Source organism: Aotus nancymaae, unplaced genomic scaffold (genome assembly GCF_030222135.1).
Source record: "Aotus nancymaae isolate 86718 unplaced genomic scaffold, 86718_ANA_hifiasm-v0.15.2.pri h1tg000019l, whole genome shotgun sequence".
In the NCBI taxonomy this organism is placed as follows: Eukaryota; Metazoa; Chordata; class Mammalia; order Primates; family Aotidae; genus Aotus; species Aotus nancymaae.
The window spans coordinates 5,761,864-5,779,790 of NW_026988431.1; the positions used below are offsets into that span (position 1 = coordinate 5,761,864).

Genomic DNA, 17,927 nt, shown 5'->3' on the forward strand with positions numbered 1-17,927 from the left:
AACCCTATGAATGTTCCTCAGTGCCTCTGTCTACCCAGTTACTACTCGTTCTTTCATCATACAGTATTTCATAGAATTCCTATAAAGAAAATATAGTACTTTGATAATGGGATAGGAGAATTATTTTTATATTGAACAGTTTCTCACTTATTTCAGCCTCAGCCTTTGCTCAAATCACATCTTCTTTCTTGGTATGGCTTCAGAGCTAGTCTGAAGTAAACATGAAAACCAGTTCCATAATTTAACTTTTTGGGGGTGGGAGCAATATGGTTTGGATATGGTTTGTCCCCACAAATCTCATAAGTCTGATTCCCAGTATGGCAGTGTAAGGAGGTGGCACCTAATGGGATGTGTTTAGGTCATAAGGGCAGACGTCTCATGAATGGCTTTGTGCCCTTCTAGCAGTAATGAATTCCTGCTCTTACTGGAAGGACTGGTTCTCGAGAGTGGACTGGTTCTCAGAGAAACTAATTAGTTCTCAAGAGACTGGTTTGTTGTAAAAATCAGGATGCCTCTCAGGTTTGGTTCCTCTTCACATATGCCCTCTTCCCCTTTGACCTTCTCTGCCATGTTCGGACACAGCATAAAAGCTCTCATCAGAAGCCAAGCAGATGCTATGCTTCCTGGATAGCCTGCAGAACTGTTAGCTAAATACATCACTTTCTTGATAAATTATTCATCTTAAGGTATTCCTTCACAGCAACACAAAACAAACTGAGACAAGGGAAGAAGTAGCATTTCCCAGGATGATCATCTATCACCTTCACCAAACTGTCTCTAGTTAAACTTTGGCTGAAATTCAAATTCATTTTCAGAACAAAGATTTTCCAAAATAAGGATATTAAGATGAGTATACTGAAGAATCTGAAGGGAAATCTTAAAGGAGTTTCAAAAATATCCTGAACAACATAAACAATACTAGAATTATACACATTTCCAAGGTAATATCTGCACTTAATCCTCCTGGAGCAATCCCACGAGGTTCCAACTTTAAAGATGGCATTTATGATGCTGAGTTCTCAGTGCTCATCTCCATCTCCAACTCTTAACATTGTTAACTATCTACTGGTCGTTTCTATGTCTCACCAGCATCTCAATTCCAACGTAAATTTTCTACAATGTAAACTTTCATTTTGCCAACCTAGTGGTTACGTTACCCTTCTTACCTGAAAAATCAGCTTACAATTACATAGTACACAGAAGCAACATGATAAACATTTACAGAAGGAAGAAGAGGGTGGTGAATGAAACTGGTTTACAAACATCATCTCATTCAGAAGCAGGTATAAAGAAACTAAGACTCAGAAAGCTCAAAGCAATCTTGCAGCATTACCCAGCAAGTAACAGGTAAAGTCAAACTCTAGTTCAATCTTGATCTTTACTTTCCATCTTCTATCTTTTATTTTTTGTTATCAAAGTTTACTTCTTTAAAACTCAACTCAACATTTCTCCATCCCAAAGTTCTCCCTGATCCCCAGGACTAAAAAGTGATTTCTCCTTTCTCTAACCCAAAGATTTTGCCTGCACTAGTTCTGTTGCTGTATCACACCTGGACTTAAACACATCACATCACACTATATATGCAATCTTCTCCCACCATATCAGTGGTTGGTATAAACTGAATTGTGATTACCATTCCCCAAATTCATATGTTGAATCCCTAACCCACAATGTGACTGTATCTGGAGACAGTGCTTTTGGGAAGTAGTTGAGGTCAAATGAGGTCATAAAGGTGAGGCTTTAATTTGATAGGATGGGTGGCCTCATAAGAGGCAAAGGGCTCTCTCTCCTTTGTCCTCTCTCCTCCTCCAGCCCCCTTTCCCCATCCCTATCCCCTCACCATGTGAAGACACAGGGAAAAGGCAGTCATCTGCAAGTCAGGACATAAGTCCTTGCCAGCAACCAAATCTGCTTGCACCTTCATCCTGAACTTCCTAGCCTCCAGAATAGTAAAAAAATAAATGTACGTTGTTTAAGCCACTCAGTGTATGTTGTGTGGGTCACTCAGTCTACAGGATTTTGTTATGGCAGCCTGAGTAGACTAAGACAGATTTTGGTACCAGAAGTTCTCAATTCTGGCTGTAACAAAGAATCACCTGAGAGGACTGTACACAATTCTTAGTGCTTGGGCCCCACCCCAGACCAGTTAAATAAAAAATGCTGGGTTTTGTAAAAGCCAGGCATTGGTATTTTTTAAGGCTCCCCAAACAATAATAAGCAGCTACATTGAGAACTACTGTATGTAACAGTTAAATTTAACGAGGTCAGAGACCACATCTAACTCACCTTTGTAATTCCCTCTAACTCCTAGCATATGGTAAATATGCAATAAAATTGTTTGAACTGTTTAACAATGACACATATATTTAAAAGAGTTTTAATATTTGATAGTTACAGATACTCTGTAAACAAATACTTATGTACCTATTATGTACCAATCACCACACCAGGGATTGTGTATACAATAATGAATCAGACAAGCAAGGTTCCCTATTCTGCAGCATAAACATGTGATACTCTACATTCCAATTAATCATGTTTAGGTAATTAACATATCTTTTGATCTGTAAGAATCTCCCAGTAACAGTTTTTTTAGCAAAACACAATGCAGTATAGTAAACACTACATTCTTAACAGTTTTTTCCTTCAATGTCCTTACTTAATGCAAAAATAGAACAGGTGTTTGTGGGGGAGAATGTTAACTTGGGTATCAATAGTCTTGGGTACAATTTTGTTTGCTCCACTTATATCAAGTACAAGGTAATACTTTTCAAATTTCTGACATCCACGGATGTCCACAGATGTCAAAAACGCAGAATTTTACACATATGCGATTAACAACAACAACAAAAAAGGCAACAACACATAAACTTGAATTTATTTCTGTGCTGAGTCAGGAACCCCTTAAGACCTATGACAAGCATTAATATCATAAAAGTTTAAAGCTTGAAGCAACCTTAGCAATTTCTGATGTATCTCTTTACCTCTCATCCTCAACCCTCATATTATGTCATTAAAGATAGGTAAATGACAAAGTCTGAAACAAGAAGTCAGTCTTATTAACTCGCAAATTTGGTGTTGATTCCACAACAACACACTACTTCCCTGGCAGTAGGTGGGCAATCTTCTACAATCTAGGTGAAATTAAATGACCTATTCTTTTATCTAGTCTCTAATAAATTTAAAGAGGTGGATACATATGAAAAATATTTACTATTTATTACACAGAATATTCCCATTCTCCAAATCATGTTTTTCTTTATTTCTCCAATTATTTGTTAATATAGGTGCATCAATATCTGTAGGTTTCCTTTTATTTATCAAGGGAAAGGAATTTATATCTAGAAGGAAAACAACTCTATACATAGGTTATATGATATTTTGGTGTTTTTTTTTTAATTTTAAACATTAAAAAATAATTTTTAACTGGAGGTGGTAACAATCAGGAAAAGCCTCCTATGAAACTGATTTTAAATTGAGTTGTGAAAAATAAACAAGAATTCAGTAGACTTGGGGATAAGGAAGACAGGGAAAATTCTAGAGAGAACAGCATGTACGATGGCCTAGAAGATAAAAAAATGTACATCTTCGCCTACCTTAGGTATATCTTAAGCCAGTTTTATTCAAACTTGTTAACCACAACCTGCGACACTTTACTAGATGCAGTACATATACCTGTATATATGTATACTGTGTGCAAGTACCCCTTCCTATCTGACCTGTTACTATCTGAACTCTCACTACTATCTAAACTCTCACTATCCAATTAAGATTCCTAATAGATTCAGACAAATTATTTTTAGGATAGAGATGGTATCCCTCCTGTAGCAGAGAATGTTAGAGCATTCATACCTGCAACTTCTCAAGACTGCCCCTGGGCATGGAAGCCCTTTGCAGTTTTCCTTGCTGCTGTCCCTCTTCCCAACTCCTGCAGTAACCAATGACTGCAAAATGGCATGAGAGCTCAGCTCCCTTGCCTCCAAGACACAAAAATTCTATGTACCATGCGGTACACAAGAGCTGATTAGGCTGAGACTAGCCTTCCCTGAAACCATACCCTTGTGCAGACTTTTCCCCTCCCCTCTCCTATTTTCCTTACTCTCTTACAGGGTTTTGTTTTGTTTTTTCTAAAAGCAATCCATTAATAAATCACTTTCATGTAAAACACCTAAGTTATATGCAGTCCTAGTGACCAGATCTTATTCTCTAATACTGTGGCCAAATAAATGAAACTAGGGCTTCTCAGGGAAATAACTAATTCAATGGATTGGCCAGGGTAGGTACAAAATGAAGCAATGATATCTTTTTTCAGGGAATAAAAAGGAAATGCTCAAAAAAACAGTGAGAGCATATGACAAAAATTCAAAGGCTAGCTTGAAGGAAACTCTGGCCAAATCTGGGGAAATTCAAGCACAAAAACTAATTATGTACATTAACAGAGTATAAACCATTGAAAAATATAGGAATTCATGAGTCCTTACAAATAATACCAATAATAAATTCATAAATAAATGAAAATTAAACAAAGCAGTCCCTTGCTTAGAGCAAAATGTCAACAACCATCTAGTAAATGTGAAGGGAGTGTGCTGGAGGTAGAAAATCATTATTTTGCAACCATTATGGAAAGACTGAATCAAGTAAAAAACATTAATGGACCCTAAATCAAAGGGAAATACTTGATGAGAAGCAAATATTTACAAGGTCTTAATCTTCCCACAGATTAGTTATTAACTGCAAAACAGGGAAAATATGGCAATAAAATAGGTCAAAACCTTGAGTGGGTAATCAAAACTCACATCACCTGTGAGAGACAGATACCATGTGCTTCCAGACGGGATACTCTGAGATGTGATACAGGCATGCAGTATTTGGCTGAGATCAAGGTTATTCTTAATCTAAACAAAAGTCAGATCAACAGGAAATGAGGAACGTTCTATTTGTCACTCCCTTCCCTAAAAACTTGCAGTATCTTCCCATTGTTCTTAGTACAAAATTCAAAATCCTTGAAATGGTTTACAGGTCATTTAATGCTTCATAACTTAAATCCCCACCCCCACCCCACTGCTATGCCACATACTCCTCTTTGATCTCAATTCTTCTTTCTTATGGTCTTCGCTTAAGGCAGTGTTTTTCAAATTTCACAGAGAACCATCAGAGAGTTGTTAAATTAATCTAGTGAGACAAAAACATAGTGAGACAAAAACAATGTATTTTCTATGGCAAACACACTTTTAATTTATAAATAAATATACAAAATGTAGACATTAAACAAGTCTTTTTTCTTTTGTTCTGCGCCACCAATGTAATTTATGTCTAAGATACTCTAGAGATACAGCAGCAATGATAAAATCAAAATTTTTCTAGTTGGCTGGGCACAGTGGCTTATGCCTATAAACCCAGCACTTTGAGACCAAGGCGGGCGCAGCACTTGAGCCCAGGAGTTGAAGACCAGCCTGGGCAACATGGCAAAACCCTATCACTAAAAAGAAATTTAAAAAAAAAAAAATTTCTAATCAACTCCATAACCTTTTACATATTAAACACACAATGCTCAAAAGAGATTCTTCAAGTTTGTTTAGATGTCTAACTTAAAAAGTAAAATTTCCTAGTAAATGTAAGTGCTAGTACTGTGCCAGTACCCCTAAAGCTAATTTACCTACATCCCCACAGGAACCACTAAAAGAACTGCAACTTGGAGTACTGCAACCCAAATACTCCAGAACATCCATAATGAAATCCTCGAAGACACATATACTTTAAACACCTTCTCATGGAATGTCATGAAATTCCTGACCCCACTTTCCACCCCCTAAACCCTATCTCTGTCCCGTCTTCCTCCTCTTACTAGGTTTCTGGAAGAAAACTTCAATAGAAGGACACAGGGACACACATACACCTGATTAAGGAAAATTCCCTTAGGGTACCATGCCCTATCCTGTATAAGGAGAGAATTAATCCATGGTGGCAGAGGGAAGAGAAGCTTACTAATAAGGAGAAAAGTCAAAGAAGAGAGAAAGGAAATACTTCTCGTTGATAGAGAAAGGGAAAACTCAAATTTATCAGGTGCAGGTTACTATAGGCCATCATCTGAGAATATAATCATGTCAGAAAATTTGTCTGGAACATGGCAGTAAGCTAAGAGTGCTGTTTTTACCGCTACATTAACAAAAATAGTGTAAATAAAACTATGTGTAAGTATATAATCTGCATTTCATTGTTGGCTTCAGTTTCTTTAGGAAAACAGACCCTTAAAAGTTAATTAGAAGTTGCTGCCAAATGAAAATCAACCTTCTGTAAAGATCACAAAAAATGCAAAATAAACCAATGGGAAAACAGATTTTGCTAAATAAACTTCATTTGGTATATCTATTATTCATTTACCCAACATGGGCAAATAGCATCGTGGGCCGTACAAAGCAGAAAAACATCAAAATGTGAACCTAAGCTTCAATGTATGAACCAGATAAACACGAAATTACAAATAAAAAAACCCGGTTTCCATGCATTTTATTCTGGAATTTAGACAAAACAATTTAGGAAAAAAAAAATCTTCCTACTTGCTGACTCTACTTTTTTACTTTCCATTGCTTCCATTGTTGAAGTTTCCAATAACCACATTGTTAGATTTAACCATGACCTTCCACTCAGTTGCTGATGTAAAAAACTAAAATTATCCCTATTTCCTCTCTTTCTTTTTTTTTTTTTTCTTTTTTTGAGACACTCACTCTGTAGCCCAAGCTGGAGTGCAGTAGTGCAATCTTGGTTCACTGCAACCTCTGCCTTCCAGGCTCAAGCGATTCTCCTGCCTCAGCCTACCAAGTAGCTAGGACTACAGGCACGCACCACCACGCCTGGCTAATTTTTTGTATTTCAGTTGAGACGGGGTTTTACCATGTTTCCCAGAGTGGTCTCGAACTCCCGAGCTCAGGCGATCTGCCTGCCTTGGTCTCCCAAAGTGCTGTGATTATGGGTATGCGCCACTGTGCCCAGCTGCTATTTCCTCCCTTTTTCTCACCATCCTTATTCAATGCAACAGCAAGTCTTGTCAATTTCTCCTCATGATGCTATATATTTCTTTCCATCTTTCTAATACCATCTTAGGCCAAGACACAAACATATTTGGCCTGGACTACTGCTCCCATCTCTTAACCTGTCTCTCTTCTTCCACTTATGACCTGATCCCTCTACAATGCATGCTACTACTGTAGCCAGGGTAATAAACACACAAATTATGTTACTGCCCTCTTTAAAAGACTCCAAAGGCATCTGATGGCATTAGAAAAAATCCAAATGCTTTATTATCACAGCCAGCCTTCGAAGCCTTGCAGCCTCTGCAATATCTAGGCATTTACCTACTACCTACTTTCCCAGTATCTTTCCTCATGGATCCCCTCCACACTCTGACACACATTCAAGTTAAATATTTTCAGTATTTGCTTCCTGATGGCCTTGCACACTCTGCCTAGCTTCCTCTCATCCCTCAGTTTTCAATACAAATGTCACTCCCACATAAAGCTCTTCACTGACTAATATCTTCACCACATGACATTGCTTATTTTCTTCATTTTTATCACAATCTGTAAAAGTGTGTGCGTGTGTGTGCGCGTGCGCGTGCCCACACACACATCTGTGTAGAGTGGGACTGGGCTATTAATTGCCTTTTTCTACCACTAGATTGGGAGCAGGGATTTTGTTTGTCCTATATACTACTGTTCCCTAGGGCCTAGAACAGTATGGGGCATATGCCAGGCACTCAACAAGTATTTGTTTAATCAATAAATACTCAAAAGGTGGCATGGTCTACAGTGCCGGACTGGAAATGAAATTACCTAGGTTTTATGCAGACTTGGCTCTACCAGCAGCTAGTTGTGTGGCATTGGGTATAATACAAGATTGGAGTGGTTTATGAATAACTGGAAGGTAAGCAAGTGAAGACAGCAAGTATGAAGATTTTTTTTTTCTAAATTTCTTTGTCTGAATTCAAAACTTATAGATATATGGAAATCTTTAACCTCTCTCAGTCTCAGTCTCCTCATCTATATAAGATTTCTTTGGCCGTCACTTCCAGTTCAGAAATACCATAATTACGCTGGGTGCAGTGGCTCACACCTGTGATCCCAGCACTTTGGGAGGCCGAGGCAGGCGGATCACTTGAAGTCAGGAGTTCCAGACCAGCCTGGCCAACAGGGTGAGACCCCACCTCCACTAAAAATACAAAAATTAGCCGAGCGCGGTGGCACTCACCTGTAATCCCAGCTATTGGGGAGGCTGAGGTGGGAGAATTGCTTGAACCCAGGAAGCAGAGGTTGCAGTGAGCCAAGATCGTGCCACTGCACTCCAGCCTGGGTGACAGAGTGAGATTCTGTCTGAGTAACAAAAAATAAAAATAAAAAAATAAGAAATGCCATAAATTATATGGGCCTAAACCTGAACCTGCCTTACCCATCCCTCACTGACACCCCTTCTATTCTCAAGAACCAAATCATAGTATTCATCCTGAAACCAAGCATCCCACAGTGCACTTTACTATCGACATCTGTGCTCGTGGGGCTGCCTCTTCTTCAGCTCCAACCACTGGAAATTCTATACTTCAAAGCCCAGATCAACTGCTAACTGCTTCGTAATCACATAGTCCAAAATGAATAAGATCATTATGTTTCAGAACTCCCCTATGCATCAAATTAGAGTACTCCCTGATCTACCACTACCCACTTGGACTAGTCACTTAACTTCTCTTCGCTTCAGTTTCCTAATCTGTAAAATGGAGATAAAAGGACCTACCACACCACATACTATTGGTGGATAACTGAGAACATTTAACTTGGTAATAACGTGTTCAATTTAAACATTATTTCTGTGCTACACCTATCTTTCATGCTTCTTGAAGGCTCTGAAAGAGCATTTTCCATTTCTCAATCTCCCAAGGTTTGACGCCATTTCAACTCTCAATGTTTTGACTTTTTGTAGAAATGTACTAAGCCAATTACCATTCCTTCCAAAAATGCTATCTATACCCTTGCAACAATAGCCTAAAGCAAAGATACTGCAGGTGACCTTCCATAAGGATGGGAAATCCAGGGAAATTAAACTACTGCTGTAAACGGAAGTGGTTGGAAGCAACGAAATTAAAACAACATTTAAGACTTTGAAGATCTCTCTCAAAAACCTGACTCCTGCCACAATGATGGATCCTTTGAAATATGTTTTTAAGTTGGGTTACAAGGATGAACTCCCAAACAGAAATGTAAAACTGTGCGCTAGAACGAATATGCAAATTTTTCTGGGGCCAGACTGTCTGCACCAGACATTAAATGAGTCTGTGCCCTTAAGGGGCGAAAAAGAGGGTGACAATGAAGAGATTAGTCGCGTTAACTAGGAAACCACAATGGACGGGAGTTTAGACATCAAACGCAACCTCAGCTAACCATAACCCCCAACAAATGAGAAGATGACGTAAGACCGGGTCAAGCAGCCTGAGGAGACGCTGGTGGAAGCAGTGCCACCCAGAGCTCTGCACCTTTCCCAGGTCGGCCTCCAACCCCTACGGCCCCTGGCTTGAGACCCGGGGTGAGGCCCCTCGGCAAACCCCGCTTCCCGCCCGGTACCTGCGGGGTCAAGCGCCATCTCGGCGGGCAGAGAAGAGGGCAGCCGCTTAGCGGCTCCGAGGGCAATCGGGGAGGAGAGGAGAGGGGAGGGGAGGGGAGGAGAGGGGAGTGGCTTGGGCTCGGACGCACGAGCGACCTCCGGGAGCTTCCCGCAGCAGAAACGCAGCGCCCTTTGCAAAACACCAACGGGCCCCTTTCCCTCTTCCTTCCCGGGTTTTTACTTCCGCCGCCCGTTGCGCCTGCGCTCCCCTGGCCCCGCCCCAATCCTGTAACGAGTGGAACTGATTTCGCTGAGGGAATGAGCGGGGGAGGGGGCGTGGCTGCGCTCCTTCGGGGCGGGACCGCGCAGGACGCGCGCAGCCTCGCTTCCTGAGGCCTGAGCACCGGTTGCTGACGTGGGTCTGCGGTGACTGGAGCTGGAGCTGCAGGACTTTGGGACTACGCCTCATTCGGTAACTGGGTCCAAGTCCGAGCCCCGCCCCCCATACCCGCTTTCGGAGAACCAAATGAATCATTCAGTTCCTTTATTTTTCTTCGGTAACGTTTATTCATTCATAAATGCCTGTTCCATGGCTGCCAAATTCCAGCCACGGTTCTGAATGCGAGAGGAAAATAACCAGAAAAATAACGTCCCTGTTCTCAAGGAGCAGTGTGGCGGACAAAACAAATAAAAGCAACACGCTGTTAAATGTGATAAACGCCACACACGCTAGGTGTGCACAGCTTGTTCTCCATAAAGGTGCTATGGTATGTGCAATATCGTTAATTCTCCTTCAATTCAAAGACTGCGGCTCTCCTAGAGGTTAAAATGGGCTCTAGAAGTACCTCTGCGTTGTAAAATAATGTCCTCAGGGCGTACAGGCTGATTTGGGTGATGTTATAAATCCCGCCTCTACCGTAAAATCTGTATGTTTTGTGAGAGTAAAATGAAGGAAGGTAATAGCCGTCCCGCTGAAGACCCCCTACTAACCTCTTCTCAGTAGAAGAAACTTTCTGGGTGGCACTTAGGTTCATTTCCACTCGCAAACCAGCCTTCAGAAGTGCTTCCTCGTCAAATTCATGTTTAACTGTCTCGAACCACCGAAGTTGTGAGGTGCGGCCCGGGACAGATGGGACAGATGTTTAGAAAAACAAGGAGCAGCTGCTTCTTCCCTGCAAGGGATTTAGGGCTTTCAAAATGATCCCCTCCCCACCTACCTGCAGTCCCTCCTCCCCTGCTGCTGCTTCCGCCTGGTCAGTTGGCAGAAAAGCTGAGGCAGTTGAGCAGGGCTGGGAAAGTGGGTCTCTGCTCAGCAGGTCTTCCGTTTAAGGGCCTATTTGGGCATAACGGCCCTTATTACAGCTGTAGGTTGAGGTGCCAAGGTGAAGAATTAACGTTTCAGTCACCCAGCCGGGGAATCAGGTCCTTTTCCTTGTATGTTTTGTAAATGTGCTTAGAAATACACCAACATGACTCTGGTGTGCCTCTTTTATTGTTCTGAAGGTGAAGGATTTGATTTAGAACGCTAAAGCAAATCTTTTTGAGAATATCGAGTATTAAAACACAGGTCAGATACCTCTATTCAAGTATTAGATTAAACTAAATCTTTCTATATTCAAAAGAGTATTATGGTAAAGAGGGAAAGTTTGAAGAGCTTCAGTCAGAAAGATCTGGCTTCACTTGAAGCTTGTAGCATGATCTGTTATCTTAGTGACTTGAATAAGTTCTATCATTTTTCTGGACTTCGGTTTCTAATTTGCAAGGTTGTTCTGAGGAATAAATGTGACATCATATAATGCATTTGAAAGACATTAAAGGACCACCTCTACCATTTTTGCCATGGCTATCACTTGAAACATTACTGTTTAACATTTGTTTTTAAACCAACTCACTTTTTAAAAACACTTACATAGGCACTATTTAGCCTTATCCTCAGCAACAGTATCTGTAAAATCGTGGTTTTTGTGTGTCCCATAAAATGAACTGCTAGCCATATCACACTGGGAGAAGCACTAGCAAAAGTAATAACCCAATACCCAATACATAATAGCATATCTCTCTCTGCTCCCATGTTAAACTAGATACTTTGGGGGAAAACTGAGTCTTCACAACCTAACTAGGGAAGATAAGTCATTTTTTAAGTTAAGCAAATGTAATTGGCAATTAAAAACAAGAAATTTCCTAGGCATCGCCTTATTAGTAGACGATTATTTGGGTAGTAATTGCAATAGAAACTCAAGGAAATAGGAGAGGACATCATCCTGGAAATTAAGAACAGTGTCTTACCCAATTGTGATCCCTAGAGCTCAATGTCTGGTCACTGGTGACCCCACAGAAGACTTTCTCAAAAGATTGAGTGCTGGAATGGTTAGGAAAGACTTCAAAGATAAGTTACAAGTTATGCTTGGCCTTGAAAGATGGGCAGAATGAGCAGACAGAAAAAAAGGCACATCGTGCTAGGAGAAAAATGAGATCAAAATCTTCTGGGATTTGAACTGTTCTTAAAGGAGCATGGTGGAGCATGGCAGAGATGCAGGCTAAGGAATAGAACCATATGAACAAAAGCACAGGGTAGGGAAGCACTGCACTGTGTGGCAGGCATGTGCTGGGCAATGCTTGAAATCACTTGAATGCATTTGAGGATTTGGGAAGCTAGGGCAATTATGCATTGGCTAGAAAAGGCCAGACTCCCACAGCCTTAAACATTAGACAGAGGTGTGTTTGAATGTGTTGCTATAAGCAGCAAGACTATTGGAGGTTAACATACAGGAAAGGAGCATTGTGGTCAACATTTTCTAAAGGTGTTTTATATGAGTTTTGTGCAGGATGGATTTAGGTAGTGAGGAAAGAGCTAAAAGGTAAACAGAAAAGTAAGGAGGCTATTGTGCTGGTTTGGGCAAGATCTGAAAAGAGCCTAAACTGGGGTACATAAAAATATAAAAGGATGAACATGGGAGTAATTGCAAAAGAAGAAACTACCTTTCAAAATTGGATTTAGGAGATTAGGACCAAGACTCAAGATTTCCAGATAATTCCTTTTTTCGGCAAATATATACAGACAAATGAGAAAATCATGGCAATGTGCCTATTCATGCCTAAAATGATCTGCCCTTGATCTTCATTATTGGGGGCTAAGAGTGGTGATAATGAAACAGAAAGGTCAGTTCAGAGAAATTTGCAGTAATCCAGGGTAATAAGAACAGTTGAATCACAGTGAATTTCTCTGTGCCTGTGAAGGCAAAGGAATGTGCAAGTAGAAACAAATATCTTAATTACTTTTGAGTCATTCTTACTGGATCTAACACTCTTTTGTGCTATATATTGATATCCAGTTACTTATTTTTTGAAATTGAGATTGTCAGTCAACCCCTTCTTGCTTCTGACCCCTCTTAGCATCAGAATTAAAGACTTTTTCATCTGTAGCTCGACTCTGCTACAGATGAGAATCAAACTTGAAATCAATGAGATTTCACACTGAGTCAATAAGAATCAAACTTGAAAGAATATTAGAAGCCCCATCTCTACCAGAGGATAGGATTGAGAAGTAGTTATTGGCCAGAAGATCAATAACCAAGGGTTCCTGGTGGCCCTGCCTACTTTCTGAGCTGTATTATTTAGCACCCAGTTGGCATGGCTTGTGCCTTCTGTGGTTTGAAAGGACTTAGGCCCATCTTGACATTTGTATTATTTGCTAGGACTGCCATAATAAAGTGCCACAGTCTGGGTAGCTTTAACAACAAAAATATTTTCTCACAATTGCAGGGTAGAAGTCTGAGATCAAAACTGTTGACAAGGTCGTTTTTGCCTGAGGCTTCTTTCTCTTCTTGGCTTGTAGATAGCATCTTCTCCTGTGTCTTCACGTGGTCTTCCCTGTGTGTGACTGTGTGTCCTAATGTCTTCTTGTAAGGTCACCAGCTATATTGGATTGGGACCCACTCTAATGAATATCCTAATGGCCTCGTTTTGTCTAAACTACCTCTTTTAAAACCCTGTGTCCAAATGCAATCACATTCTGAGGTGCTGGGGGCTAGGACTTCAACACAAGAATTTTGGGAGTCACAGTTCAACTGATAAAAACATTCAAATTTTTTATAAGGACTACAATTATTCCCTTAATCCCAGATCACTTAGCTAGAGCCCTGAGAACCTGCCTAGCATTCACCTCTCACCAGAATAAAATACTTTGTCCCTGTTTTTCTGACTTTTAAATAGGGACTGCTTTAATCTGACTCAGTTCACCTATCCACTTCAGTCAGCTCCTGTCTGTCCCTCATTCTCTACATCTGATTGATCAGAATATGTACTCAGTTCTCCTTCCTTAATATATCTTTATTTCATCTGCCAAACATAATCATAACTCTTAGTCCAAGATCTGCCCATTTTTGCTGATATTGTTATAATAGTTCTGAAATGACTCTCTGTTCCTAGGCATTTCTTCCTTCCACTTATTCTCTCTAATCCATTTCACCCACAACAGCAAATTTGATCATAAAATTTCCTATATAAAATTCCCAGTAAGAGACAACCTATGGAATGGGAGAATATATTTGAGAACGATATAAATGATAAGGGGTTAACATCCAAAATATATAAGGAATTCAAACAATTCCATAGCAAGAAAACAACTCAATTTAAAAATGGGCCAAGAACCTTAATAGGCATTTCTCAAAAGAAGACATATAAATGGTAACGAGTATGTGAAAAAAATGTTCAACGTCATTCATCATCAGGGAAATTCAAATTAAAACCATAGTGAGATATTACTTAATATCTGTTAGAATAGCAGAAATACAGGAAGGTAATAAAATGTTAGTGACAGCATAGAGAAAAGAGAACAGTTACACACTGCTGGTGGGAGTGTAAATTAGTATAGTCATTACGGAAAACAGTTTGGAGGCTCCCCAAAAACTTAAGAACAGAACTACCATATGATCCAGCAGTCCCACTACTGGGTATATATTCAAAGGATATGAAATGAGCCTGCTGAGAAGATATCTGCACTCCCATGTTTTATTGCAGCATAATTCACAATAGCCAAGATGTGGAATCAACCTAAGTGTTCATCAGCCGATGAATGGATAAAGAAAATACGGCATGTATACACAATGGAACACTGTTGAGCTCTAATAAGAGAAATTTTGTCATTTGCACCAAAATGGATGAACCTGGAGGACATGATGTATCCTTCAATTTTGAAAGAATCTTCTGTGAAATAGGCTTGGCACAGAAAGAAAAATACCCCATTATCTTACTTATATGTGCAGTGTGAAAAAGCCAAACTTCTAGAAACAGAGAGTAAAATGGTGGTATTCAGAAGCTAAGGGTTTGGGGACCTTGGGGAAATATTAATTAAAAAAATGGAAAATTTCAGTTAGGCAGGAGGAATCAGTTCAAGAGATCTACTGTACACAATGGTCACTTCAGTTAGTAACAATGTACTATCTATTTGAAAATTGCTACTCTCTAAGAGATTTTAAGTATTCCCATTACAAAAAAAAAATTATAAGTATGTGGAGTAATGCATATGTTAAATAACTTTATTTTGCCATTCCACAATACATATATTTAAAAACATGATGTACCCTATAAATATATACTATCACACTACATACATACATACATAAATTCTCAATAGTTCCCTATGTAAATAAAATTCAAACACCTTCTTTTAACAAGGTTCATAAAATTCTTTATAAACTTAGTCCCAGATTACTATATCAACTTTTCTTAACCAACCTCTTTGTAATCTGCAATTTGTGCTATGTTAATTTACATGCAATAGTTTGTTACATTATCTGTAAAGACTTCTTTGCACTATCCTGGAAAAACGGTTAAGAGTTTGTATTTAATATAAAAACTTGAAACTGATTGCAGAAAAAGTATCTAGTGAAAAGAGAGGACCATTAGAACTAACAGAGTGACATAGTTTGGATGTATGTACTCATCCAAATCTCATGCTGAATGTAATCCCCAATATTGGAGGTGGGGCTTGTTGGGAGGTGATTGGATCATGGGGGCAGATTTTTCATGAATGGTTTAGCACCATCCTCTTGGTACCATCCTTGCGATAGTGAGATCTTGTGAGATCTGTTTAAAAGTGTGTGGCACCTCCCTTCTCGCCTGCTCCTACTCTGGCCATGTGACATGCCTGTTCCTCCTTCACAGTCCATCATGATTGTAAGTTTCATGAAGCCTCCCCAGAAGCCAAGCAGATACCAGCATCATGTTTCCTGTCCAACCTACAGAATTGTGAGTGAATTAAACTTCCTTTCTTTATAAATCACCCAGTCTCAGGTATTTCTTTATAGCAATGTGAGAATGGCCTAATACACAGAGCTAAACTCATTTTTCTCCCCTACTTTACTTAACTGCTTTTCTTGAGATATAACTTATATACAGTAAAGATTATAAATCTCTGTGCAGCTAAATGAGTATTTACATATTTATACATGTGCCAAAATATAGAACATTTCTAGCCATCCAGAAGGTTCCTTGTGAGATCTGTTTAAAAGTGTGTGACACCTCCCCTCTCTCCTGCTCTTCTCTTAATAAAACCTCTTTCCACAAAATTAACTACTCTTATAACTTCTCTGAGCATTGATTAGTTTTGCCTGTTTTTGAACTTTATATAAATATAATCATACAGTGTGTAGTCTTTCATATCTGGCTTTTTTGCTCAACTTCATGGCTATGAGATTCATTCATGTTGTTGTATAGAGAGAGATAGCTGCTCTGCTACTTTTAATGTAACATTTGGTAAATGGTTTATCTTCCTGGGCCTCAATGTTTTTATCTTTAAAAATATAACCTACCTCTGCATGATTGATTTGAACCTTACTGATGTCCTGTTACAAACACTGACAGTGGTGTCTGTCTCACACACAGTAGGCCATTCTTAAACTGTAGCTATTGTTGCTATGATGATTATCCTTTATATCATCTATTTCTCTATTTTCACTGTTGAAAAGCTGTTCTTCTGAACTATTATTACATGATATATAGGTTTTAAAAAAATTTTATTCAGAGCTAATCCGCATTCAAGGACTGAAATCTAGGCAGTAATGGGTTTAAATCAGTATTATGTGAAATAACCTACAAATGAACAAAGGAGATTTAGCAGTATGACCTATCACTTATCAGGTGAGAAAAAAAAGTGTGAAATATCACCTCTCACCTCTGCAGAAGGCTTTCTATATTTTATGTTTTGTTTTAACTGTGTATGGTTTTCTGGGTGGCCTCCTTTGAGACAGACCACAGTATTCTCTGGGGTCAGAGGCTCTATTCCTAGAAAATAAAATAATTTTTTAAAATAATAATAATACTATGACATGACTTATATTGGATTTCTCCTATCTTGGCTTTGTGCAGGTGCTATGATCCTTTGTAGAATTTCTCATAAGAACTGACGAAAGACAGGAGTGCTTTTTGTTGCACACTGAGCCTGAAATGTCAGTAACATGCCAGTTAGTGGGTCAACTGCACCAAAAACATGTAGGGACCTTTTGCTTATTTAAAGGAAACAAAGTTATGAAAGCTTTAGTGACTTAACACCAAGTATCTCTACCTTACTAATCTGAAAGAGGACAAATGTCTTGATTTACCACCATTCCTCCTTCAGATCAGAGAACTTTCTATATGCCATATACTGTACTGAAGTCTAGGAAAATAAAGATGAGTAAGATGAGGTTCCTGCCTTTAAGGAACTCAAAGTCTAGAGGGAGAGATAGAAACATATGAATAATTACAATTCAACTGATAGATGATGATATGGGAGCCCAAAGAATGGAGTAATTTCACGCCTGTAATCCCAGCACTTTGGGAGGCCAAGGCAGGTGGATCACGAGGTCATGAGATCGAGACCATCCTGGTCAACATGGTGAAACCCCGTCTCTACTAAAAATACAAAAAATTAGCTGGGCATGGTGGCGTGTGCCTGTAATCCCAGCTACTTAGGAGGCTGAGGCAGGAGAATTGCCTGAACCCAGGAGGCGGAGGTTGCAGTGAGCCGAGATCGCGCTATTGCACTCCAGCCTGGGTAACAAGAGCAAAACTCCGTCTCAAAAAAAAAAAAAAGAATGGAGAAATTAATTTGACTTTCAGAAGACTTTATGTACATGCTTATGTCTAAAGTAGGTCTTAAAGAATAACTAGATTTTCAACAAGAGAAAGACAGAGTTCTCGTTGACAAAGTTTTTCCCATGTAGAATAAGTGTGGGATTTCTTTTTTTTTCCCCCAGAGTCTCCAAAATCTTTATTTTTAGAGTCCAACTTCTTTTTAAGAAGTAGTAAAATGAAGGAGCATTGTTAGTAGTCACCTAACAAAAGCTGTCCATTATTCTTGA

General features: G+C 39.3%; 1 protein-coding gene across 7 annotated transcripts in view; it reads right to left on the bottom strand.

Moving 5' to 3' along the window:
* CMC1 (C-X9-C motif containing 1) overlaps window positions 1–10,756 on the bottom strand; it is a 78,293-nt gene extending 67,537 nt beyond the window's left edge. The window contains exons 1-3 of one of the 7 annotated variants that reach the window (XM_064378600.1): window positions 9,606–9,830; window positions 5,078–5,172; window positions 4,819–4,895 (exon numbers count right to left, since the gene is read on the bottom strand). In XM_064378600.1, coding sequence (XP_064234670.1) covers window positions 4,819–4,861 — 43 coding nt within the window. In that variant the 5' untranslated portion in view covers window positions 4,862–4,895; window positions 5,078–5,172; window positions 9,606–9,830. Of the gene's footprint in view, window positions 1–4,801; window positions 5,024–5,077; window positions 5,173–8,244; window positions 8,318–9,605; window positions 9,831–10,575 lie in introns of those variants that run through there. The other 6 variants (XM_021666470.2, XM_021666471.2, XM_012435529.2 and 3 more) reach the window with 6 other exon arrangements.
* Between the last annotated feature and the right edge of the window lie 7,171 nt (window positions 10,757–17,927).